We start from the raw sequence: 27798 nt of genomic DNA on the forward strand, positions 1-27798 counted from the left end.
GTCTTTTGATGGTTGTATATGTAGCAAGTACCTTCTTCCAACCTGTAGATTATCTTTTCATTTTTTCAATCTATTTTTTAAATAATAGATACCCTTCATTCTATATCACAGGTGGAAAACACAAGGCCTGAGGGCCACCTTATTTTATCCAGTCCTGCACCTTGTTTCTACCCGGTGGCAGAACTGAGCTCTCGCTTAACTGTTAAGGAGTAGTTACATTTGTACAGTCCTAAAATTACATTCGGCTCTTTGACAGCAACCATGAGGCTGATGTGGTCCCCAGTGAAAATGAGTTTGAAACCCCTGTTCTATATAGTATAATTTGTCAATCTTTTCCCAAAGATTAATGATCCTTTTAATTCATTTAAAAAGTCTTTCTCTAACCCAACATCATGGCTATGTTCTCATTTTTTTCAATGTTCAAAGGCGTCACGTGTCATAGAGCAAAGTCCAGCTATATAGAAGTCTACTTCTGGGCTCTATTCTGTTGTGTTGCTTCACTTTCAACCACCTTGAAGCAAAGGAAGCCCATGGAGGATGCAAAAATCCCTGGGTGAGCTTCAATACTCCCAAGTGGTTCAACTGGGGCTAGGGGTCATATTTGCTGGGATCGGCAGGGGGCAGGAGGCTATGGCTAACAGCGTGAGGCCATTTATGAAGCCCAAAAAAGAAACTCCGACTTTCAAAGTTATATTGACTCTACATAAGAGACGCATGGTTGCATGAAAGGTGGTCAGGAACTGTATAGCCATGAATGGGAAAGGAGAGCTGGTGAGGTAAGGAGTGAAGGAAGGGGCTCAGCCCGTGGGGCCTGCACAATCTAGAGGTATGCTGTGAGTCCCAAAAGGTAAACTTTTGCCTCTGTCTGGAGTCAGAGTCAATTAAACTCTGTGTGGGGAGACAGAGGACTTCCATGACTCCTGTGGTCAGAACCTCAGTGTCCTGAGGGCCCCTGGTCTACCCACTGAGCAGGAAGTTGGTGGACCCAGCCCAGCAGGAGTGGTGACCCCTTCTAAAAGCTCTTTTCATGATTACTTCTTAGACACCAACCTAGAGAAACAGCAACTGCCTAGCTGGGAGTCATCTTTCCTTTCTCTGGTACCCCATGTCCAGACCATCGGCAAAAACCTGCAGCTCCACCTTCAGAACACATTTACAACTGACCACTCTTCACGGTCTTCTCCACTCCCACACCAGCCCATGGCCCTATGGTCCTTGTCCCATGACTGTCCCAGACTGTTATGTTTACTTTTGTCTATGATCCACCCTTCACATGGCAGCCACAGAGCTCTTTTTATAAACCTAAGTCAGGTCATGTCTGCCTCTTGCTCAGAGCCCTCCCTGAAATCTCCACCCTGTCCCCAGGCCTTCATGACCTCTGTCATGCCAGGTCCTCCACTCTCCTGTCCTCTCTCCCTCAGACCCACTGGCCTTCCTAAGATTCCTTGTGTTCCCTTCAATCAGTCCCACCTCAGGGCTGATGCACTTGCTGGTCCCTTTGCCTAACCGCTCTTCCCCTGCATTCTCCTGGTGACTCCATTAATTTGGCTGGACTACAACCTCTAATGCAATACTGCCTCTGTCCTTCCACTTAGATTTAGGTTGCTCATCGCAGTTTCTCACTACTGGACATCATGTGACATGTTTACTTGCCTAACTCAATGTCTCCCACAGTACAATGCAGAGGCACGGAGGGTGGAGGCATCGCCTACTTCTACTTTGTTTACCACTGAACTCCTGGTGTCTAGAACAAAACCTGGCACATTTTAGGCATTCAATAAATGTTATGAATAAAGGAGGAAGTGAGTAAATGAAAACTACTGGTTTCTGATTAGTGATGGGGGCAGATTTCGTGGGCAGTGCAAGGGACTTCTGCAGCTGCAGCAGGGGCCACAGAGGGAAGGATACTGTACCTAGGCATCTGATATGACCCTGTGGGTGCTCACTTCTGGCCTTTGTGCAGAACTCATCCACCTGAAGCACCCGGCAGGGGTCTGATGCTGAGCACCAAGTATGCAAAAGGCCCAGGACTATGTGGTTGGAGGATGGCATGCCTTTGAAAAAGAGCCCTGATTTCCCCTGCCAAGGTCTGCTTGGTGCACCTGAAGGACAGCTCTTGAGGGCCTGCAGCAGAAGAGGACAACAGTGCCTGCCTGCCTTAAGAAGCACGGGACACAGCCAAGGAGTCCTGAACAAGAGGGGTCCTGTAGGCCCAGTGTGGCTGAGGGGCATGATTACCTGGACACAAGGGTTCTAGAGGGCGAACATGCAGGTTATGGGCAGTACCTCCACCAAATGGGGCCCAGATGACCCGGCGGATGGCCTGCACCCAGTCCTCCATGTCACGTTGAGAACTGGCCATGAGCAGGAGTGCCTCAGGGTTGGCCGGAACCTTCTCCTGCACCCCAGCATCTGCAAGACAGGGAGACACAGGCTTACTACAGGAACCCTTGTGCAGACACAAGGTGCCTTCCCCCACAGCACTCTCTCCAGCCCCCAAACCAGTTAGCTTTTTATTCCCTGGGATGTGAGAAAGCTGTCTCTCCAAAACCTTTCATCAAGAGCCATACTCTGGGTTCTATTTTTGCAGCCTATTCCTTTCACATCTCACATATCTGTTTTTGTAACACTTCAGGGTTTCTCTTTTCTCCCTCAGTCTTATTTTTCTGTATCAAATCAGAATTCTTAATATCCTCCCAAGAAACTATTTTTAAAAGCATGCAGATTAGAGGCCAGTGGAGAAGTTCGGTACCCAGAGTAAAATTCCAGAATCCTGCACCTGTCCCCGCTCACATCTGAAGGCAGAAGATGGGAGAGCTCCATTCCTGAACCGACTTTTTCCTACAGTAACTTCAGTGGTTCTCATGTTTTCACGTGTAAAGGATTCATCTTTTGCATGCAAATGAATTAATCTTTGGGATTATATATATATATTATAAATATATATATATATATATATATATATATAATATATATATATATATATATATATATATATATATATATAAAACCACTTACACTAAACTTCATAGGCAATTTAAGGACTTTCAAGAATGATCTTGTCTTTATGCACCCCCCTCCCCCAACATCACACAATATGTAACTCACCTATATACTCGCCTAAGATCACAGACCCTAACCAGGGTTGTCTGCTGGTCAGGTGAGGCCCAGGGACCTGTATTCCCAAGGAGATAGAATGGCAGTAGGGACAACTGTGACACCCAAGATGATCCTTACTGGAGGCTGCAGCCCCAGAACAGAGATCACACAGAAGTAAGAGCTTACTGAGCACTTGGTATCTGCCTGAGACCCTTCTACAAGCTGCAGACACTTAAATGAACAAAGCTAACAGACACACCTGCCTTCCTAGGATTCTTTAACCTTCACAGCAGTGCTAAGGGAAATACTTTTGCTATCTGCATTTTACAGAAGAGGAAACTGAAGGACAGAGTGATTAAAGAACTTGCCTGAATTCACACAGCTAATGTGTAGTAAAGCCAGGGATTCAAAGTTCCCAGCTCTGGGATCTGACCCACTCCATGTTCCCATCACCCCCCACAAACAAGGTGGCCTGCTGGGGTCAGGCTGTTGTGGTCACAGCGATGCCACTGATGACTGGGGAAGCTACCAAGGCTGCTCTGAGAGCTGGAGCAGGGGAAGGGGCGTATCCTCGCCAAGGAGGTTCAAGGAGCTAGGTGGGAAGCAGGAGATTCCAGTGGGACCCAAAGCTCCGGAAGGTGGTGAGCAAGAAGACAAGACTGCCTGAGCTCTAGGGTGCTTTCCTGGGCCCCTCACTACACATGCGGCCCATATATATATATATATATATATATATATATATATATTTAACTTTTTAAGAAATTGCCACAAACTGCTTTCCAAAGTAACTGCCCCCTTTACAGTCCCATCAGCAACATACAAGAGTTCCAGTTTCTCCACTTTCTCACCAACACTTGGTCTGGTCAGCCTTTTTACTTTTAGCCATTATAATGGGTGTGTAATAGTACAGCATTGTGTTTGAATTTGCATTTCCCAAAATGACTAATGATGTTGGACACCTTTTTATGGACTTAATTGCCATCCATATATCATCTTTGGTGAGATATCTGTTAAAATCATTTGTCCATTATTTAGAGGTATTGTTCATTTCTTTTTATTATTGCGATCTGAGAGTTCTTTCCCTATTCTGGATACAAGTTTCTTATAAGATACATGTTTTACAAATATTTCTCCCAGTTTGTGCCTTTTCTTCTCATTCTATTCACTGTGTATTTCCAAGAGGAGAAGTTTTTAATTTTGATAAAGCCCAGTTTACCCACCTTTTTCTTTTATTGAGTGTGCTTCTGGTTTTGTATTTAATATACTTTTCCTTAAGCCAAGGTCATAAAAGTTTTCTTATAGAAATTCCACAGTTTTAGGACTTATATTTAGGTCTGTGAGTTAGTTTTTGCATATGGTACAAGGTAGGAATTGGAGTTTGTTCCATTTTGTGCGTGGCTGCCCAGTTGTTCTGGCACCGTATGTTGAACAGACTATCCTTTCTCTGTTGACTTGCCAGTGCTCCTACATAGGCAATAACACCATATGCAAATAAAGACAGTTTTAATTCTTCTTACTTTCCAATCTGGGAACTTTTATTCATATTTCTTATCTTATTGTACTGACTACAGCCTCAAATACAATGTTAAATAGACGTGGAGTGAGTGGACATCCTTGTCTTGTTCATCTTATGGCAAAAGCATTTGGTTTTTCACCATTAAGCATACCTGCTATAGGCTTTTTTGTGTCAATGTCCTTTCTTAGGTTGAGGAAGTTCTCTTCTATTTCCAATTTGCTGAGTGTTCTTTCTTTTTTTTAATCAGAAATGAATGTTGGATTTTGTCAACTGCTTCTTATGTATGTATTGAGATATCGCATGAATATTTTTAGTTTATTAATATGATAAATTATGCTGATGAATTTTCAAATTTTAAACCAACCCTGCATTCCTGGAATCCTGATTGATCATGATGCATTGTCCTTTTTATATATTGTTGAATTAAATTTGCTAAAATTTTGTGGAAAATTTTTCATTTATATTCCTGAAGGATATTGGTCTACCAATTTCTTTTCTTACAATGTCTTTGTTGGTTTTGGTATCAGGATCATGCTGGCTTCAGAGCATCACAATGTCATGTGGCACAGACCATATGAACTAAAACCTAAAATATTTGCTACCTAGCCCTTTAAAAAAGAGCTCATTAACCAGAAAAATAAAGACAAAAATACAAACAAAGTCACTAAAACAAAAAACGGTGGGGTTTTTTTGAGGTGAGTAAATCAGGAATTTTCTCATATGCATGTGGTGATGAGTTCCCAAGGGAGTTTTTCTCTCTGAGCAGCTCTTCCCCCCTCGGTATTATATCTTGAAAACTCTAGATGCATTGGTATCTCCTATCTTCACGCTGAATTCTTTTTTTCCCTAAATTTTTAAAAAATTTTTTATTGATTATGCTGTTACAGTTGTTCTATTCCCCCCTTCATTCCCCTCCACCCTACCCCCCCATCCCCACCATTACCCCCCTTTAGTTTATGACCATGTGTCTCCAGTCCTTTAGATTCTATATTTCCCATGCTATTCTTGCCCCCCCATCTATTTTCTTTCTACTGTCTATGCTACTTATTTTCTGTACCTTCTCCCCCCCTTCTCCTCCTCCCACTCCCCTGTTGCTAACCCTCCATGTGATCTCCATTTCTATGGTTCTGCTCCTGATCTAGCTGTCCTTTTAGTTTGCTTTTGTTTTAGGTGTGGTTGTTAATAACTGTGAGTTTGTTGTCCTTTCACTGTTCATGTTTCTTTAACTTCTTTTTCTTAGATAAGTCCCTTTAACATTTCATATAATAAGGGCTTGGTGATGATGAACTCCTTGAATTTGGTCTTATCTGAGAAGCACTTTATCTGTCCTTCCATTCTAAATGAAAGTTTTGCTGGATAGAGTAATCTTGGTTGTAGGTCTTTGGATTTCATGACTTGGAATACTTCTTTCCAGCCCCTTCTTGCCTGTAAGGTCTCTTTTGAGAAATCTGCTGACAGTCTGATGGGGACTCCTTTGTAGGTGATTGTCCCCTTAGCTCTTGCTGCTTCTAGGATTCTCTCCTTCATTTTAATTTTGGCTAATATAATTATGATGTGCCTTGGTGTGTTCCTTCTTGGGTCCAACTTCTTTGGGACTCTCTGAGCTTCCTGGATTTCCTAGAAGTCTATTTCCTTTGCCAGATTGGGGAAATTCTCCTTTATTATTTGTTCAATAAAGGTTTCCACTGGTGGCTGTGCCTTTCCCCCTTATGGTACCCCTATAATTCGGATGTTGGAGCGTTTAAAGATGTTCTGGAGGTTCCTAAGACTCTCCTCATTTCTTTGAATTCTTGCTTCTTGACTCTTTTCTGTTTGGCCATTATTTGCTTTCTTCTGGTCCACTCCATTGATTTCAGTCCTAGTTTCCTTTTCATCGCTATTGGTTTCCTGTGCAATTCCATTCATTTCAATTAGTTTCACCTTCATATGTTTGTCTAATTTGTGGCTATAATCAACCAGTTCTGTGAGGATCCTGATGACCAGTGTTTTAAACTGTGCATCTGAGAGTTTTGCTATTTCTTCATCGCTTAGATTTATGGGCTCCGGGGCTTTGAGATCTTCTTGAGCCATTTTTGGTCTGTTCGTGCCCTTTAAGTGTGAGGAGCGGAGCCTTGGACTCCCAGGTCACTGGGTTGTGATGCTATATGTGGGGTCGTGGTCAGAGCAGGGAAATGGCGACCCCCTCTGCTGTTTCGCGCCGCTCTGTGAGGAGCAGCGCCTTAGGTGGTTCACCAGGGCCTGGCCACTCAGAGTCGCTGGGTTATGACGCTGTATGTGGAGGTGGGGTCAGAGCAGGGAAATGGCGGCGCCCTCCCTGCCGCTAGCTGTGTGGACCCGCTGGGTTCCGGTCCAATCGCCCACTCCCTCGCTTGTCTATCCACACACAAATGCCCGACCACAGTCAACCCACAGCCCTGCTCCCTTGCTGTTTCTCCGCGGTCACTCGCTTGGTCGCTCACTAGGTCCAACCCTGCACCTGGATTCCGCGCGCCTGAGTCCGTCTGACCGAGTCCTCCTGTGCAACCCTGCTCTGCCAGCTGCTGGTTTCACCTCTTACTGGTCAGACTGAAGAATTTGTTGTTAACAGACTTCCGAAAAGTTCAATTTTCTGTGTTCTGGCTGTGTTTTCTGTTGCTAATATTTAGTTGTCTCTAAACTTGGTTGTGTGAGAAGGCACGGATATCCACCTATGCCTCCATCTTGACGGAAGTCCTTTTTCCCTAAATTTTTAAATAAGATTTTATTTATTTATTTATTTATTTATTTATTTATTTATTTATTTATCTTTAGAGGGGAAGGGAAGGAGAGAGGGAGAGAAACATCAATGTATGGTTGCCTTTCGTGCATTCCCTGCTGGGAACTGGCCTGCAAGGAACCGGCCTGCAACCCAGGCATGTGCCCTGACTGGGAATTGAACCACGATCCTCTGGTTCCCAGGCCTGTGCTCAATCCACTGAGGTACACCAGCCAGGGCGCCACACTGTCTTCCTAATTCACGGAGCCCTGTGATCTCCACCTGGGTTTCCTTTTCCTGCATCACAGCCTGCAGACTTTCTCAGGGCAGTAAGTCTGTCAATGCCCAATGTTCAATGTCTTAAAAAACATGTTTCTCCCCTGGCTGGTGTAGCTCAGTGGATTGAGCACGGGCCTTCGAACCAGACAATCGTGGTTCAATTCCCAGTCAGGGCACATGCCTGGGTTGCAGGCCAGTTCCTTGCAGGCCAGTTCCCAGCAGGGGATGCACAAAAGGCAACCATACATTGATGTTTCTCTCCCTCTCTCCTTCCCTTCCCCTCTAAAGATAAATAAATAAAATCTTAAAAAAAAAAAGAAACATGTTTCTTACATTTCATCTTCTTTTGTGGATGTTTTAGGTAGGAGACTAAGTCAGTGACCTATTTAAGACCCAAACCAGCACATATCAACTCAAAATCCTGCCATGACCACTGCTACCTCAACAAAGTTCTTGCAATTGTCTTCCAAGCCGCTCATCCCCTCACCCACTGCTCCTCTGACTTCTTGCTGCTCTCCTCTTTGCTCTTTGTCATTCCTGGGAAAAACAGGTATGTCCCTGTGTCTGCTCTGCCCTTGCTATTGCCAGGAAAGCAGTTATCCCAGATACTGACACAACCTGCCTTATCTTGTCAGGTCTTCCCTCAAGTGTCATCTTCCTTGGGGAATCTTTCTGCTGCTCTATTTACACCGCCCTCCACATCCCCCACCACTACCCATGCCCCTCCCTGACCTTAATTTTTCCATAGCTATATCACATCCAGTACACATGTACTTTGTTTTTATGACCTGACTATGTATACTTTTTACTTTTGATCTGCCCCTAGTCTGTCTATTTTATAAACACCTGCAGAATATGGGGCAGTGCCTGGCATGGGAGGGCATCACTGAGTCTGTGATGGATGAAAGATTAATAGTGGTAGCAGCAGCAGAACCCTCATGGCTGGGAAGACAGGACACTCACTCAAAAGTAGGCATGAAGTTAATGAATTGAGGAATCTTGTAAGTCTGAACATTCACAAGGGAAATGGTGTCATTATCTCCATTTTGGGGGAAAAGATGGAGAAAATATCTGTAAACCATGTCTGTGATAAGGGGTTAATATACAAAATATATAAAGAATTCATATAACTCAATAGTAAAAATGAAAACAATCATATTTAAAATGGGCAGAGGATCTGAACAGACATTTTTCCAGAGATGACATACAGATGGTCTCAATAGGTACATGAGAAGATGCTCAACATTATTAATCATCAGGAAAATACAAAACCAAAACATGAAATACCACCTCACCCCGTTAGAATGGCTATTATAAAAAAGACAAGACATAGCAATTGTTAGTGAGAATGTGGAAAAAGGGAACCCTTGTTCACCATTAGTGGGAATGTAAATCGGTTCAGCCACTATGAAACAGAATTGTGGTTTCTCAAAAAAGTCAAAACAGAACTACCACATGATCCAACAATTCAACCCCTGGGTATTTATCTAAAGGAAGCAATAGCATACTCAAAAATATTTGTGTACCCTTATGTTCACTGTAGGACTATTCACTACAGCCAAGACTTGGAAACATTGAGGGATGGATAGATAAAGAAAACATGATACATGTATAATGTTATTCAGACATAAAAAAGAATGAAATATTGCCATCTACAACAAGGATGGACCCTGAGGGCACTGTAATAAATGAAATAAGTAAGATAGAGAACAACAAATACTGTGTATTTACTTACATGTGAATCTTAAAAATATAATAACAAAAACAAACAAAATGAAGCTCAGAGAACAGACTGGTGGTTGCCAGAGGAGGATGCGGGGGGGGGGGGGGGGAGTCAAAGGGTACAGATTTCCAGTTATGAAAAAAATAAGTCATGGAGATGTAATGTACAGCATGATAACTATAGTTAATAATAACAAATTACATATTTGAAAGTTGCTGAGAGAGCAGATCTTAAAAGTTCTCATCACAAGAAAAAAATTCTATAATTACACATGATGATGGATGTTAACTAGACTTAATGGGATCACTTCACACTATATATTATTATCAAATCATTATGTTGGATACTTGGAACTAATACAGTGTTTATGTCAGTTATACCTCAATAAAAAATAAACAAAGGGGGAAAAACTGAAGCCTGAGGATGTCAGAAACATGACCGAGCTGTATAACCAGTGAACTACAACCCCAGGCAGTCTGGCTCCTGACTGGATCCCGTTCTGCTTGTTCAAGCCAGCCCAGCTTTTCTTGTTCCCAGCTGGGCTGAATTCCCCTTTGAGCTCCTGAATTTAAAAACTTTCTTTTGTGAGTCTCTTTACACCCATGCAAGTGACTCTTTAGGGGAGAGAAAGCAGGTCCCAGCAAGGGTTCCAGAACAAGAACTTCTATTTTTCAACTGTTCTATATGTAATGTTTCATAATAAGAAAAAAAAACAGTAAACGATATATATAAAAGCATTTTGTAAACCACTGCAACCCATGAGACTCACAGCATTACAGTCCAGTGAAAAAGTTGTCTGTCTGATGTACTTAATAAGATAATATCTGAATTAGTCTGCCCTTACCAGGGTTTATAGAAAGTGTTTTAAAAATAAAGGAAATAACTATTTAACGGTGACACCAGCTGCAATGTATGATTTGTCACAGGACCCACAATAATTTTATTTGCTGCCCAGGGGAGGAAGGAATTCTAGAGAGGGCCCCCAAAAGTATTCCCAGAGATGAAGGCCAAGTGCAGGGACACAGCTCTCTGCAGTAGTGTAGTTCAATGAAAATATAATTCAAGCCCCATGTTATATATGTTTCATTATATGATTTTAATTAAGTATGATTTTAAATGTTTAAGTAGCTACATTAAAAAGTATAAATAGGTGAAATTATTTTGAATAATACCTTTTATTTATCCCAATACATATGAAATACTTTCATCCATTTCAACACACAAAAAATTACTGATATAGCTCTTTCTTCTCAGTGAGGCGGTGGAGACATAGCAGACACAGACACAGATGCAGATCTTGGTGAGACCCTGACTGGAAGGACCATCACTCCTGAGGATGAGCCCAGCAACACCACTGAGAAGGTCAAAGCTAAAATCCAAGACATGGGGAGCATCTGCCTGCCCAGTGGCATCTGATTTTTGCAGGCAAACAGCTAGAGAATGGCTGCACTCTTTCAAACTACAACATTCAGAAAGAGTCCACCCTGCACTTGGTGCTTCATCTAATGGGGTGGCCTCATTGAGCCCTCCCTAGGCCAGCTTGCCCACAAGTACAACAGCAATAGGATGATCTGCAGCAAGTGTTACTTCTGCCTGCACCCTTAGGCTGTCAATGGCCATGAGAAGAAGTACGGCCACACCAATAATCTGCACTCCAAGAAGAAGGTTTAATAAGGCCCTTCTACAACCTCTCTGACCCACAGGATGGCCTTGTGCCTAAACCCCATGACCCTGGATCCTCAATAAAGTTTCCCTTTCATTGAAGAAAAAATTACTGAAAACTTCTAGCCGAGATAGAGGCATAGGTAGATAGACTTTGCCTCCTTGGGCAACCAAAAGAAGGACAACAACAAATTTAAAAACAAAAAACAACCCAAACTACCAGAAAATCAAACTGTTTGGCAGTCTGACATCCAAGGAGTTAAAGAAGAAACATTCATCCAGACTGGCAGGAGGGGCAGATGGGCAGCCAAGGAAGAAAGGACGTGCAGCAAGGTGGCAGCTGGAGGACTGGGTAGAGGGGTAGGGTTTGCGGTCCCACATTTGCGTGTGGATAAACCTGGAGGAACAACTGGGGAATGAGACAGGGTTCCAGCACAGGAAAAGAAATCCTCAAAGCCTCTGCTGTAAAAACCTGTGAAGTTTTATGGCAGGAGCAACTCCCAGCCTCACAGGAGAGTTTGTTGGGGACATCCACAGGGTCCTAGAACATACATACACAAACCAACCCACCCAGGGAATTAGTACCAGAAGGGCCCAATTTGCTGTGGGTAGTGGGGGAAGTGACTGAAAGCCAGCCAAGAGCCAAGCAAGTAACATTGTTCCCTCTCTGACCCTTCCCCACAGATAGCACCACAACACATCGGACATCAGTTGCCCTACTCTGGCAAATATCTAAGGCTCCGCTCCTCACTACACAACAGGCGTGCCGAGATAAAGAAACATGGTCCAAATGAAAGAACAGATCAAAGCTCCAGAAAAAGAACTAAACAAAACAAAGATAAGCAACCTATCACATGCAGAGTTCAAAACACTGGTAATCAGGATGCTCAGAGAAATGACTGAATACAGTTGCAAAATAAAGGAAGAAATCAAGGCTATGCAAAGTAAAATAAAGAAAAATATACAGGGAACCAACAGTGAGGGAAGGAAACTGAGATTCGAATTAACATTTTGGAGGAAAAGGAAGAAACAAATATTCAAACAGAACGGAATGAAGAAACAAGAATTCAAAAAAAAAAATGAGGAGAGACTTAGGAACCTCTAAGACAACTTCAAACATTCCAATATCCAAATCATACAGATGCTGGAATAGGAAGAGCAAGATATTGAAAACTTATTTGAAAAAATAATGAAGGAAAACTTCCCCAATCTGGTGAAGGAAATAGACTTCTAGGAAGTCTATTTCCTAGAAGGAAATCCAGGAAGCTCTGAGAGTCCCAAAGAAGTTGGACCCAAGGAGGAACATACCAAGGCACATCATAATTACATTACCCAAGATTAAAGATAGGATAGAATTTTAAAAGAGGCAAGAGAAAAGAAGACAGTTACCTACAAACATGTTCCCATAAGACTATCAGCTGATTTCTCAAAAGAGACCTTGCAGGCAAGAAGGGGCTGGAAAGAAGTATTCCAAGTCATGAAAGTCAAGGACCTACATCCAAGATTACTCTATCTAGCAAAGCTATCATTTAGAATGGAAGGGCAGATAAAGTGCTTCCCAGATAAGGTCAAGTTCAAGGAGTTCATCATCACCAAGCCCTTATTATATGAAACGTTAAAGGGACTTATCTAAGAAAAAGAAGATCACAACTATGAACAGTACTCAGTAAAATACAGTAAAAATACAACAAACTCACAACTATTGACAACTGAACCTAAAAAACAAAAACAAACTAAGCAACAAGTAGAACAGGAACAGAATCACAGAAATAGAGATCATATGGAGGGTTATCAGTGAAGGGAGGACAATGGTGGGGAAGGTACAGGGAATAAGAAGCATAAATGTATGTACAAAAAAGACAGGGGAGGTTAAAAATAGTATAGGAAATGGAGAAGCCAAAGAACTTATATGTACAACCCATGGACATGATCTAAGGGGTGGGGGAATACTGGCAGCAGGGGGGTGTAGGGAAGAGGGAAGTAAAGGGGAGAAAAAAAAATCAGACAACTGTAATAGCATAATCAATAAAATATACTTTAAAGATTAATAAATTACTGATATATAAAACTAAATTACTGAGCTATATAAAATTAAATCTTCAAAATCTAATGTGTATTTTGTACTAACAGCACATCTTAATTTGGACTATCCACATTTCAGGTGCTTAGTAGCTGTGCCTGGCTGGTGGCTACTGGCTTGGACACCTTTATGGTCACCTAGACTGGGCTGGAGTGGGAGGAGAGAAGACCACCTTCAGATGTCCTGAGACTGCTCTTGTGTGCGTTGCCAGCTCTGGGCGATGCCTATAAGCCAGCTGGGCTTTTCTGCCCATCCCTAGGTGCACCAAGCTGAACCTGAGCAGGGGTAAAATCTGCCTATGTGTCCTCCTGTCTTCACTCATTTCTCTTAATCTACTTGGAGCCACCAAAAGCACTTGTCCTTCAAGTGTTAATCATCTTCTGGTCTGGTGTCCCTGAAGCCTGCCCTTGACCCTAGCTACCCACTTATTCCTGGGCAAACGCCTCCTGCTCTTCAGATGGCTGGTGGGGTAGAAAGGCATGGGGCAGGAAACGGTGGAGCTGTGGTAGGAGGAACAGTGGCCAGGCACTGGCAGGCTGTGCAGGAGCCCAGGTTGTGGGAATCCAGGCAGTGTGCAGAGGCAGGAGGCTCAGGGCAGGAGCAGTAACTTCCAGGCATGTGCTCTGCTCTGTCCTCAGGCCCTTTTATTGTTCCTGGAACCTGTGCACCTCTCAGTAGTCCAAGGTCGACCTGTCCAGGGTGGGGTGAGGAGGAACAAGTGGACACCCTGCTAGTGCAGGGGCTACCTTGGTTTCCTACGATGGAAATCCCAATGCAAGTCCCTGGCACCTGCCACCTTGCACTCTCCCTCCCTTGTATTCTTGGAGAGGGCACAGGAATGAAGCGTGGCTACCACTGGGTCCATCCTGTTACCCCAGCAGTGAGGGGCTGAGAACACAGGGCTGGACTCCAGCCCCATTGGCTTTGTGCCTCTGGGTTCTTCTCTCCATGCACGAAGACTGAAAAATAAAAGTGCTTACTGGCCACATCATCTTTCCATGTTCCCATTTCTTCATCAACAAGCAGTCAGTAATTGGATCTTACCTTTGAGGTTCTGGTGAGAATTGAATGAGACAAGGACGCTTGCATGTCTCATGGACTGGGCAATGCATGCAAATGCTCTATCAGTGTAGTCATACCCTGTAGTCACTGTCATCCCCACGTTACAGACAAGGAAGCTAAGGCTCCAAGAGCTTCCAGTGGCCCAGGGCCACCCAGCTGAGCAATGGCACAGCCAGGATTTAAACTGAGCACTGGTAGATTCTTTTCCTGAAATCAGCTAACAGCTGTGGTAGGCAGTTAGATAGATGGGAGCAGAGCAAGGACGATGGGCCAGATACAGAAGGTCATAAGGGCAGAAAGCCCCAGGTACCTAGCAAGGGGCAAACTGGGAAAACAAGGACCTTGCCCCCAGGGTAGTCTTTTCTCCTCTGATATATCACTGGTCATGCAGCTTGGACACACCCCTGACCTTTCCTCCCCTGACGTGTTGCTAGTCTTGTGGGATAGACTCCCTTAGAGGACAAGGGGGACAGAGAATAACCCTTCAGCATTCCACCCCCAGGACAAGCAGGTTCTGATCTGCACCAAATACACCTAGGCCTGCACGCAAGTTACAGGGTCCAGCCCACCTTTAGGAAGCAGGCTTCACTGGGCCCATCTTAGAATTTGCCCACCACAGGAACAGAGCCAGGAGGTCAGACTGCTTCCAACTGCCTGGGTGCAGAGCCTCAACCCTCCACAGTGGATCTGCGACTGGCCAGCATGTTAGAAGACCAGTTTATGGGCGATTCCCCTTTGCTGAACAGGGCCAATGGGGAGCTTCCCTCTGACTTGTCATCTGACCTCAGACAAATTACTCACTCAGCCTCTGTTGTCTTGTCTGTAAAATGAGTGCCACAATTATACCACTTTATAGGGTTACTTACTGTAAGGATGCTGAGCTAAAGTATGCAAAGCTCTTAGAATGTTGCCCAGCATGTTGCATCCTGTTCCTTCCATTTAAACCTACTCCCAAGTTTTCTGTTTTTTCAGTCAGTAAACATCCAGTAAAACTTGTATATTTTAACATCCAGTAAAACTTGTATATTTTATTAAGAGAGATTGCTGGGGCACACTGGTAGACCTGCAGCAGGGTCTAAAAAATGTGAAGGACACTTGACAATGCTTAACATCCATTTTGATAAAAATTCTATGTTGAATAAGAATGGATGAACCCTTCCTCAACGTGGGTAGACCCCAGGCCAATACTGTGTGTAGTGGAGAAATGCCAGCAGCACTGCCATCACAACCAGGGACAATGCACGTGTGTCCATTATCACCAGTCATGTAACAATTTCCTGGAAGTCTTCTCCAGTGCCTCAGACTAGAGAAAGAACATAAAAGCTAGAGGGGAGGATGCGGTTATTATTATTGCTGTTATTATGTTTCAGTTATCTGTTTACATATGCAAAAACCCAAGTCAGTGAACTGAAAAAGCACTACAAGCAGTAAGTGAATTCAGTAAGGTAGCCACACACAAAATTTATATTCAGAAATAACAATCTGTTTATAAACTAGAAATAAACAAAAACTTATGCCATCACATAAATAGGAAAACAGCATAACAGAGATGCCAATTCCCCCTAATTTAGTCTGTAAATTTAACACAATAAAACACGAATAGCATTTTTAAAAATTAGGCAAGTTGATTCTAACATTCATAAGCAAAAGCAGCAAATGCATTTTTGTAAAAAAGAATGATGAAGTCAGAGCAGCCCTATCAATTATCAAAACAGAATATAGTACACAGCTACAATAATGAAAACAGCATGGCACTGCATAATACAAACAGAGATAGACTCCAACACATAGGGGAGTTCAGAGTCAAATTAGGAAGTTATTTCAAATGGGCAAGTACAAGATGGGTTGTTTAATAAATGGAATAGGAACAGCTAGATGGAAAAATTAACAAGCTGAGCCCTGGCTGGTGTGGCTCAGTGGACTGAGCACTAGCCTGTGAACCAAAGGGGTTGCTGGTTCGATTCCCAGTCAGGGCACATGCCTGAGTTGTGGGCCAGGTCCCCAGTAGGGGGAAGCTCAAGAGTCAACCACATATTGATGTTTTCTTTCTCTCTTTCTCCTTTCCTCCCCCTCTCTAAAAATGAAACAATAAAATCCTTTAAAATATCAGCAGGTTGAATCCTTATATCACACCTAATAACATAATACAAATTCATGACACATCAAGAATTTAAAGATGAAAAATGAAACGATGAGAGAACTAGGGTTAACTGTGGGTTAAATTTCATATTACCTTAAAGTGGTAAAGGCCTGTCTAACTATACTCTAAAACTAGAGGCCACTTCCCTGGCTGCTGTGGCTCTGTGGACTGAGTGCCAGCCTGTGAACCAAAAAGTCACTGGTTCAATTTCTAGTCAGGGTACATGCCTGGGTTTTGGGCCAGGTCCCCTACTGGGGGCATGGGAGAGGCAACCAATCAGTATTCCCCTCTTTTTCCCCTCCCTACTCTCTAAAAATAATTAATTAATTAATTAATTAATTAAAATTAAAGAGAAACACCAGAGGCTACAAAACAAAATTTCACTATAGGAAAGTTAAAAATATTTGCATGGTAAAGGAGAGAAAGTGTAAAGGCAATGGACAAAAAGAGATAAGAGGAATATATATATTCAGATTTGGAATCTTCTCTGCTAGATCGATGAAAAAAACAATGACATCCCTTTATGTTTTGCAGAGGGAGGGGAAGTGGGGGAGGATGAAAGATATACTTACTTTTTGAATATGTATAAAATATTTATGGAAGGAGAAAGATGACTGGGTGGGAAGTGGGTGGCTAGGGGAAAAGGATGGGTGCAGGGAGAATGAATTTTGCTTTTTGATATTTAAACCATGTTACCTATGGTAACAACTAAAAATAGAATTTAATATCAAGTGACAATGAGCCCTAGCCAAGTAGGTCAGTTGGTTAAATAGTCGACCGGATACAGCAAGGTTGTGGGTCAGAGCACTTATGAAAATCTACCAATGAATGCAACAATAAATGGACAAGCGATGTTTCTTGCACTCTCTCTCACCAAGATTAATAAAAAATGATAAATAAAAAATTGAAATAAAGTGACAATGACAGAAACCTTTTTGCATCATGTGAAAAGACAGTGGGGGCAGTGAGTAGGGCTGCAGGCTTTATGCTGAGTGGGGAACCAGCCAGGGTGGCACCTGGGCACCTGGGAGTTGCTCAGAACCTGAGGGGGACAGTGAGGAAAGTGGGCAGACCCTTACTGTTGACGGGGGTAGATTTTGCACAACCTCTTTATGAGAAATAATTTGACAATATCTATCAAAACTTTATTTTACTTATTGATTTTAGAGAGAGAGAGAGAGAAGAAACATCAACTTGTTGTTCCACCCATTCACGCACTCATTAGTTGTTTCTTGTATGTGCCTTGACCGGGGATTGAACCCGCAACCTTGGTGTATTGGGATGACGTTCTAACCAACTGAGCTACCTGGCCAGGGCAATATCTATCAGAATTTTAAAATTTTAAATGACTATCCATTTCTGAAAAATTAATTCACTCTTTGGATAAAGCGAAATGCAGTGTGAAGAACATGCTGCCATTTGTGTAAAAGTGACTTGTAGGCGCAGGGACATGGCTGTGTGTGCCTACTTCTGAAAGGACCAGCACGACAGGGCACCTGAGCTTCAGGAGAGCAGGTGAGGGCTCGGGAACACGGGAGGCTCACTTCTCACTGCAGAGTCTCTGACATGTTTGTGTGCGTGTCATCATGGGCACAGATTACTTTCTTTTTAAAAACTATTTCATTGTTAACAAAGGTGGCAGCTCGTGTTTGGCCCTGGAGGAGTTAGACCTGCCCTGAGCTTTGAGTACTTTTAATTTAGGAAAATGTCCAGATATCCTCCAAATGGTTTGAGCTCCAAATTCCCCTTTTGTCAGCCCAAACCCATAGCAGAGTTTCAATTCCTGAAACCAGTATCTCCCTGGAAAATCTTTTGTAGTTCTGGGGATGTTTGGGTTTTTAGGGAATCCACGTTGATCTTACCCTGGGCAGTACCTGTGAGAGAAATGGGGTTGCGATTTTTCTCTCAGAGACAACCACAAAAGTGAAGCAATAGTGCAGGACAAGGTGGAGGATGCCTGGGTGCTGCTAGAGGTCCTTCTCTGAAATGTGAGTCAGATCTGCCCCTCCCTGGTGAGAATTCCACAGCACAGCCAGGAAATGTCCAAGTTCACTGCTTCCTACCGGGCTTCTCTGTGACCAGCTGAGGGTACCGTTCCAGCCTAGCCAGCTACCTGCCACTAAATACTTCAGGCACTCTGCCCTACTTCTTGTTCCTGCGATATGCCATGTACTTCATGCCTTGCTGTCTTTGTACATGTTCTTCTCTCTTCTTGAGATGCCTTTCCCACCTACCCATTCAGCAGTCCCCTGCTCGAATATCCACTTCTCTTTCACCTTCCTTACCTGTTCCTCCCTCATACACTCCCAGTTTTCCTTCTTATTCTCCCTTCCACAAATAATGTTTATGGAAGGTCTACTACATGTCAGACACAGTGCCATGTGCCAGAAACTCAGCAGTGACAAAACCAAGAGTCCCTGCCTCTTAGAGAATGCAGCCTGGCTGGGGAGACAGGCCTATCCATTATCACAAACCAATGCAAAGCTGCAAGGGCTTAGGGAGACCCAGAGATCAGGGGGTCAGGGCTCAGGCCACACTTTGAGAGCTGCAGACTCTAGGCCACCACCCACCAACAGCTCCTAGACATGGATCAGGCCACAGCCTGTCTTGTCTCCAGATGTCCCAGGGAAGACAGGAAGCCAGGCCTCAGTCAGGCCTCAACAGAAACATGGGAACCCCACTGACTGAAGGCCAGCATCCTTCTCACTTTCCACCCCATCTAAATATAACCTTTGTGTTAAAAAAAAAAGAGTTAAAAGTAGCACACATTAAAAAGGAATACAATATGCCAACTGCCAGAAGAAGACCTGGTTCTGAAGTGTTCCAGGGCAAGGCTGTGGAGCAGGAGCAGGAGGTGGAGGAGGAGAAGGTCTGGCACTTAGAATGGAAAAAATGTGATTTATTCCTGACTGATCTGGAAGTAATAATGGTTTAATTCATTTTTCTAAGGACAGAAAGGAGCCTAGCATTTATGAAGTGCCTACTCAGCTCCAGCTTCCCCATAAGCAGTTAGATTTGACCTCTCCAATGACTGTGCTGGGGTTATTGTCTACTTTACAAACCAAGGTGATTGCAGAGATTGATGTATTACCATCCCCACTGTGCACAGGAGAAGCAGAAGCCAGTGGGTAAGTTTCCCTAGCTCAGGATCTAGTAATGACGGAGCCTTGGTGTGCATCCAAGTGCTGTCCTCAGTCTATGCCCAGCCTCCATGGGCCCCTCTCACCCCATGCTCTGCCTCGCCTCCAAGGCTTCTGGGGCTTTGAGATGAAACCCTGTGGCTTTCCTCAAACCTAGCAGAGCGCTTCGCTCCAGGTGGGTATTTCATTAACATGCATAACAAATGACTAAAGCACTGTGGGCTCAGGTGGAGTGTACTGAATGAAGGTAACTGGTGCCTTTTACTACTTCAGGTTCTCACTGAGATTGTTTTCCTGAACTAACACTGTCTTAATCTGGGTTCCCCAAAACCAAGGGCTTGTGTGCAGGTTGTAGATTTGGGAGCTATCCCAGGGAGGCCTGCAGGACAGGCAATGAACCAGGGAATGAGAGCCCACCAGGATACGGGACAGAGCAGGTTACTGCTTTGGGAGCCTGGGGGTACTCCATCCTGCTGGCATGGTCTGTACAGCCTTGTGAATTGTGTATCAGAATTGCCAGCCCAGGGATAAAAGAGAGAGTAGGTATCCATTAACTCCAGTCACACCTGGTGAAGGGCAGTGCCAAGAACTTTTAACTACTCCTCTTCCCCCCACCTCTTCAGGAGGGCTTGGTTGGTACAGGTTGGGCCTGACTGAGCTGCCCGTGTAGGGGGACTCTGTCAATGAGACAACAAATATTCCTCAAGACCCTACTGTGTGCCAGCACCCTGCTTGGCAAAGTGGTGAGGTGGAGTGGGGTGCCTAGGTGAACAAGACAGGCAAGGCCCCACTTCCTAGAACTTCTCCTGGGGATAAATGGACAAAGTGATACAGGGTGCAGCCAAGGGGGGCGGGGGCAAAAAAAAAGATTTGGAATGGTGTCCAGAATTCAAAGTGAATAGGAATATTGGAGAGACATATAAGATGTCCTCACCCCTTCCCCCCCCCCACAGGTGTGAGTTGGAGGAAGGGACACATGGAGCAGGAACATGCAGGGCTGTTTTGTACAGCCACAGCCTTGCACCTAATCCATGGCATTATCTTCTAACATATCTATAGCCTTTGGCGGGTCACTTGGATATGTTAAATGGCTATGGCCAGGCTTGGAGCTAGGGGGATGAAGTCACTTCCCCCAAGATGTAACTGGGGGGAAGGTGCTCCGAGTTACAGCGCCTGTGTGGGAGCTTGGATAAGATTGGCTCCATGACATAAGGCCACACCTGCCCAGACTCATAATGGCAGCCCAGTAAACTTATAATAGTACAGAGATACTGGCAGGTGTAACTGATCTTGGGAGGAGTCGGAAATAGGGGTACAGAGGAAGATGGGTGCAAGGATTTAAAAGCCAGGCACAGCAGCCACTAGGGGAGAGAGCCACGCGGTTTCAGCAGAGTGAGGACCCCCTCTTGGTGAGGTGAAAGAGGGAGCCACATGGTTTTGGCAGGGTGCGGACCCCCTCTTTCCCAGGTGAAAGGGAAAACCACGCAGCTTTGCCAGAATGGAGATCCCTGCAGCCAGGTGAAGAAGAAAGCCACATGCTTTTGGTGGAGTGAGAACCCCTGCAGCTTTGGTAGAAGAGGCCCACATGGCTTTGGGGTGCCCCCTTTGGCCGAGTGGCCTGGAAAGCAGGAGAGACTTTGACTGGAACTGGGTACAAAGAACTCTTGCCAGTGGACCATGAGAGAGTACCACAGTGCTTTGGATTAACTAGTGAGAGATCCTGCCTGCATGGTGACACAAGCTGATGGCGCCAGCGGCCTGAAAAAGGTACGTGTGCTGATTTACGGTACCCGGAGTTGGGACAGTGGGAGAAGGGAGCGCTGTGTGGGTGTAGGTGTATACCCTAAAGGACTCTGATATTTTAGTGGAGGCATTAGGCCTGAATAGCATTAAATAAACATTTTGTTTCCTTTTCACAAATCTCTGGCATTGAGAGATGTCTTTCCAATTGGTGGCGGACAGAAGAGCCCAGTAGATTTTAGTATTCCGTCCTTGGAAGGGGCCCCTGTTTTTTAGCAGTTTTTTGCATCCCTAGGTGGGCCAAATATTGCCCCCTCCCTCGGACCTCTTGTTTGGTAACAAAAGGAGGGAGGTGAGCTCAGCTGGGGTGATTGCAGCAGGGATAGGGTAGCTCCTATGCAGGCAGGATAGGAAGAAGCTAGGAAAATTTCTCAGTTACAAGACAAATAGCTGAACACAAAGGTCAGGCAATTTACAGCCAGACACAGAGGTCACCTCCCTAGAGATAACATCTAAGCTCAGTTGTACTTCAGCTCCAGGCTCACAAAATTAGCAAAACCAGGTGGGCAGGTGGTAAATCCAGGAACAGCTGCAATGACCCCCTGTCCTGGTGCTGACCAGTCACTGGAGACCAGGACCAGTGAGTGCAAGCGCTCACTGTGAAAAACCAATATTCTATTGAAATCTTCCCCTAACCCCCAAGCCTTTAAGAAACCCTCAAAACAAAGGACCCAGCCTGGGCCTCTCCCCTTCCCTTCCCTCTCTTCTTCCCTCTCAAGCATGCGTCTCCTAAACTTTAAGGGACTACATGAGACTTACAACCAGGGGAGCAACGGGCAGTGGCAGCCTGTCCAGGGCTAAACCCTTGAATCTGTCACCGAGGCCCCCTTTTCTCTGACTCTCCAGTGAGCTGACAGCAGTCCCGCCCTGGTTCACTTCTTTCCCATAATGTTCTTTAGGGAGCCAAAGCAGTCCTGCCTAGTCTCTCTCCTGTTGTCTCTTGAATCCTACGCCCTCCCTTGTTTCACTGTCCTCACCTCCAATAAACATATTCTCAAAGTCACCTGGACTCATGTTGTGAAATCTTTCCTGCACAAAGTCAGGAACCCACCCACAACTGGCCAGCCCTAAGGGGATGCACTCCAGGCCCCAGGATGGTCCTCCTTCCTGTAACACCACCTGAGAACTCTTGATCTGAGGACTAAGTGACTATAGGTGCTGACATAGATGGTTCAAGAGGAAGAAAAAGCAGCAACTGCAAGCGTCTGAGGTAGGAAAAGTTCTGAGGTCCTGAGTGTGGCTCAGTGTACCTGAAAGGGCCTGGGGTAGTCAGGAGACAGACAGGAGGTTCTGGCAGATGTCCAAAGTGGAGAACTGGTGGTTAATTCAGGGAGGGACAGATGGCAGGAGTGACAAGCACCTGATTTCAGGATCTGTCTTGATCTTAGACCCAACGGAACTTGCTCATAAATTTGGGGGTGGGGTAAGAAGGGTGGGAGGTAGTCCGTAGGAAGTGTGAGAACAAGAACCAGCCTGCCGGGCTTCAAGCCACCCCTACCCTGTCACAGTGAGGCAGGAGAGAACCAGGAAGCAGGAAACTCCGGAGGTGCCCCAGGGCTAACATAAAGGACATTGATACAGAGACCCTGTTCCAAGACCAATTGTTTTCACTTTCCGGAAAAGTGCCGAATCATGCTGACTCATGAATGCACCCTCGCAGAAGATGCTACCTGACCCCTGCTTCATTATAATAGCATTATAATAAATTAGCATTGTGACCCCTTTCTCCAGTGGCCAGTCAAGGAAAATGATGGGAGACCACATGCCCAGTAGCTTTAAAGTAATATAACTACTTGTACATGGGCAATAACAGCCCTCTAAACTAGCTAGGAAATATCTGCCCTGTAGGAATAGAATCCCTCCAGCCCCTGAGGTCAGTCTCTGCTTGGAGTTGGCCTGCTCCCAAGTTCTGTGAAGTGTGCTGTTGCTTAATAATCTGCTCTCCCTCTTTATGCTATACACTCTGTGTGTTTGGTTCATTTCTTTGTCTGAGATAACCAAGAGCCTGGTTACCTGTGCCCACGTCTGACAGGGGTAGAGCCAAAGCAGGCATGAGGGCCCAGTGCTGGTGAAGGGAGGGGGGATCCCAAGTTCCACCATACGCTGCTTGCTTTGACTCCAGAAACTTCACATTTTGGACTAAGTATAATAAATAAAAAATCACCTTGTAATTGTAAGTATCTATTTAAAATGCTAGTGGCCTTCCCTTTTACCCCCTTCCAAATAACTGTCCCCATTAGCCTAGCTGCTTAAAAAGCACAGACGCAAGGATTCTCTGCCCTGACGCCCTTTCCCTAGTTATTGATTCCCTGGGCCCAGCCCCACTCCAGCCAGGCAGGGGCTGACCATCCAGGGACTCGATTAGATAGATTCTTACACCAGTAAGAATGATGGCCAGCCCAGGGTCTATATCTCCATTTCTCTGTCTGTAAGGGGGAAATTCTTATTTGCCCCCAGGGGGCTGTCTGTAGCACCCCACCCTAAAAGGTGCCCTGAAGGATACTTCCTACTCCTACCTGGACCTCTGCCAGGCACCAAACTAAGAACTAGGGGCATGAAAATGAAGCAGATGTGACCTAGTCCTCAGGGAGCCAAGGGTGAGTAGGGTCAGCTGCAGACAGACAGCAATCTAAGAAACCAAATTAGCAAAAGCAAAAACATCTGCTCTTCAGCATATTTGAGTAGGATGTAGATGTGGAAGCTTCTGCCCCCACCCCCACTGCTCTTTCTTGTGCAGATGAAGGTTCTGTATCACAAAACCTCTGCCTCACAGGAACTACTCTTCTTGGTGGGGGGAGGAGGGAACCCAGCTAGCTCCAGATTTGGTTGGCTTCAGAGGCCTGGAGGAATGGGGGGGAGGGAACTCCTAGGATCACCAGTTTCAATATCTACCTCCTCTCTACCTCCTCTCTGCCTCCTGGAGAGGTGAGTTTGGTCCCCACCCCCCAGGTCTGAGCAGAGAGAGGGGCAGACTGGAGGGCTGTAGGGAGGTGACAGGGAGAAGATAGTGACAGGCAGTAGATGTAGCCAGAGGCCTATAAGGAGTTCCACTGGCTGGAGAGGGCAGAGAGCACAGACTGAGGTTAGTGTTTGTGTGTTGGGAGTGGTGAGGAGGGGGAAGGTAGGGACGACTTACCAAAGGGCAGGGAAGTACCGGGGACCAGTGGGAGTCCGTGCCCATGCCCTAGCCTGTATACTCATCCCATCTCCTCAGTTCCTTTCTACTTCCTCTAGCCGGTCCTGTGGACATTTCTTGAGCCACAAAGTTTATGTGGGGTGCATAAGAAATTCCCTTAATTTGATATAGACACCACGGATCCCTAATAGATGCTCTGTTCCTCTCTGCATGTGTTCTAGTAAGGTAAAGCCCAAAGCAGACAGGCCCACTTCCAGCAGGTGTGTGGACCACAGGGCTTTAGCTAATATCTTTCCCACACTCTTTTTTACCCAAATTTTTCAAGTTCTTAAAAAGCCAACACGCTAGTTTTACAATCTGCCTCCCTCCTGGTGGCCAGGTATAAACAAACAGGCAAGTAAGAAGTCTTGCTAGTACCAGTATGGACGTATACTTCACTGTTAACCAGCACCACTTCCTAGAAAAACTCCAGGAGGCAGCCATTCACATTGTAGCCTAAGTGACTGATACCCCTCCCCATTCCAAGGCAGCCACGCTCATTGTAGTCTTAAAAATGGCTCCTTCCAGAGCCACCAATGTATATTGTAGCTTATGTGAACCTCTCCTTCTGGAATTATGTGACACGTTTGTCTATCTGTTCTCATGGTTAAGCTTCAAGACAACCTTGACAAAAGTCCTATCTTTCCACTTTCTACAGAAGAAAACTGTCTAAGGATTCTCAGCCAGAGGCCAGAGCTAGGATTTTATGCTTCAGCTATCTGACATTCAGTGCTTTCCTCCTCAGCAGAGCCAGCAGGGCCAGGGAGCAAAACCCCCAACTCCCACAGCCCCACCTGCAAGATGTGATAGGTGACTCAAGACTTGGAAAATTTTAGCTTAAGGTAAAAAAGTTATGTCTAGCAAGTAATATGTATGTTAAAGCTTTTGTTTCAGAAACTACAGATAAGGCCCATCCTGGCACCTGGGAAAAACAGCCGACCTCCTGGGGCACTGGCTAGAGATTACCACCTGGGGACAAGTTGGAGGCATCCGGGCCTTTTGTCTTCCAGGGGAGCAGATGACCACCCCCCTTTGGAACAGCTAACTGCCAAGGACAGGAGTGTTGCAGCTTCTGAATCTCAAAGCCCTGGCAGCACCTTGTTTGTCCTCCCCCTCCCCCCTTATAAAAGGTCTGGCCAGGAAAGAAGTGGAAGATGGTTTGTTAGTGTATGAACCCGCCGTCTTCTCAGGTTCATACCAGAGCCGGCCATCTGAATAAAGCGCCCATAAAAGATTCAGTTACCGTCATTGCTTATTGGAAGCGGTAGTGACAGGCAGCCTGAACGCCAGTGTCTTTTCCGGTTACATATGGACCTTGGAAAATACTTTGTTTGCTAGAATCTGTGTTTGAAGAGTCTACGTGCACAACCAGAAAAACCACCATACCCAGGGTGACTGCCTGTCCCTCACACATGCGGGGCATTACAGAAACATCTTATTTTCCAGAAATCACTTATCTGGCAAGCCCATTCATCTAGACAGAGTCTGGGACAAATGAAACAATGAATGGAAGAACAAAACAGGCTTTAAAACAATAAGAGCCAAATCAATGACCCTCAAGGTCCTTAACCCACTTTACAAACATTTCTAACGAGCATGTCTCCCTGACTCCATGGTCCCCAGTGGATTAGAACTAATACAGGCAGCTATAGTGACAGTACTAGTGATACAGTGTGCAGCCATGGGAGGCCCCCCCACAAAAAAAAAAGATTCGGAATGGTGTCCAAAATTCAAAGTGTATAGGAATAATGGAGAGACATATAAGATGTCCTCACCCCTTCCCCCCCCCCCCCACAGGTGTGAGTTGGAGGAAGGGACACATGGAGCAGGAACATGCAGGGCTGTTTTGTACAGCCACAGCCTTGCAGCTAATCCATGGCATTATCTTTTAACATATCTATAGCCTTTGGCGGGTCACTTGGATATGTTAAATGGCTGTGGCCAGGCTTGGAGCTAGGGGGATGAAATCACTTCCCCCAAGATATAACTGGGGGCAGGTCCCCCAAGTTACAGCGCCTGCGTAGGGGCTTGGAGAAGATTGGCTCAAGGACATGGGATGATTAGTGCCCAGACTAGCGATGGCAGCCCAGTAAACTTGTATTAATACAGAAATACTGGCAGGTGTAACTGATCTTGGGAGGAGTCGGAAATAGGGGTACAGAGGAAGATGGGTGCAAGGATTTAAAAGCCAGACACGGCAGCCTTTGAGAGAGAGCCACGCAGTTTCAGCAGAGTGAGGACCCCCTCTTGGTGAGGTGAAAGAGGGAGCCACGTGGTTTTGGCAGGGTGCGGACCCCCTCTTTCCCAGGTGAAAGGGAAAAACCACGCAGCTTTGCCAGAATGGAGATCCCTGCAGCCAGGTGAAGAAGAAAGCCACATGCTTTTGGTGGAGTGCAGACCCCTGCAGCTTTGGTAGAAGAGGCCCACGCGGCTTTGGGGTGCCCCCTTTGGCCGCGGGGCCTGGAAAGCAGGAGAGATTTTGACTGGAACTGGGTACAAAGGACTTTTGCCAGTGGACCATGAGAGGGTACCACAGTACTTTGGATTAACTCGAGATCCTGCACAGTGACATAGCTGACGGTGCCAGCAGCCTACAACACAGACGTGTGCTCTTTTCCTGATTTACGGTACCTGGAGTTGGGACAGTGGGAGAAGGGAGCGCTGTGTGGGTGTAGGTGTATACCCTAAAGGACTCTGATATTTTAGTGGAGGCGTTAGGCCTGAATAGCATTAAATAAACATTTTGTTTCCTTTTCACAAATCTCTGGCATTGAGAGATGTCTTTCCAATTGGCGGCGGACAGAAGAGCCCAGTAGATTTTAGTATCTTGTTTTTGGGAGGGGCCCCTGTTGTATAGCAGTTTTGGGCATCCCTAAGTGGGCCAAATATTGTATTGCCCCTCCCTCGGACCTCTTGTTCGGTAACATTAGGAAGTGGCAGGTGATGGCAAGAGAAGAAACAGAAGACATAAAAACTCAGAATTCAGAAAGATGATCCTTTTGGGGCAAAGTGTGAACAATACCAAGATCAACTTCAAATATACACAACATGAAGTCAGCCTCCCTCCCTACACTAGTGCCCTGTGTGGCAGACTCTCCCCACGGAGCCGCAACTCTGACCATCCTCTTACATCTCCATTTAGGACAGCCATCCATGGGTGTGTGAGTGTGCAGAGGACAGGAAAATGACATGTAGTCCATTCCTGTCTGCAGGGAGCTCACAGCCCCAAGCAGGGGTGAGGACAGGCCACAGAAACTGCAAACCCTTCCATCTCTTTGGTGATTCACTTAAGGACAGACAGGACGCAGCCAGGCATGGAGGTCTTGTTAAGCCAGGCACGGTTATCCTCTAGCTCCTCAGCCTCACAGCAACCTGAAAACTAGCCTTA

The 27798-nt window shown here is 45.3% G+C and overlaps 1 protein-coding gene and 1 pseudogene across 3 annotated transcripts in view; one reads left to right on the forward strand and one right to left on the reverse strand.

Annotated features, from left to right (window-relative positions):
- The window catches only part of LOC119046862 (rho GTPase-activating protein 22-like), an 86341-nt gene that overhangs the window by 34092 nt on the left and 24451 nt on the right, over positions 1 to 27798 (reverse strand). For 2 of the 3 annotated variants that reach the window (XM_053664051.1, XM_037142132.2), the window contains exon 2: positions 2239 to 2412. In XM_053664051.1, coding sequence (XP_053520026.1) covers positions 2239 to 2362 — 124 coding nt within the window. In that variant the 5' untranslated portion in view covers positions 2363 to 2412. The remainder of the gene's footprint in view (positions 1 to 2238; positions 2413 to 27798) is intronic. The other variant, XM_053664052.1, reaches the window with a different exon arrangement.
- On the forward strand, positions 8055 to 11022 carry LOC119046888 (ubiquitin-60S ribosomal protein L40-like; annotated as a pseudogene).

This window comes from Artibeus jamaicensis, unplaced genomic scaffold (assembly GCF_021234435.1).
Source record: "Artibeus jamaicensis isolate MK-2021 breed Jamaican fruit bat unplaced genomic scaffold, CSHL_Jam_final contig_332, whole genome shotgun sequence".
NCBI lineage: Eukaryota > Metazoa > Chordata > Mammalia > Chiroptera > Phyllostomidae > Artibeus > Artibeus jamaicensis.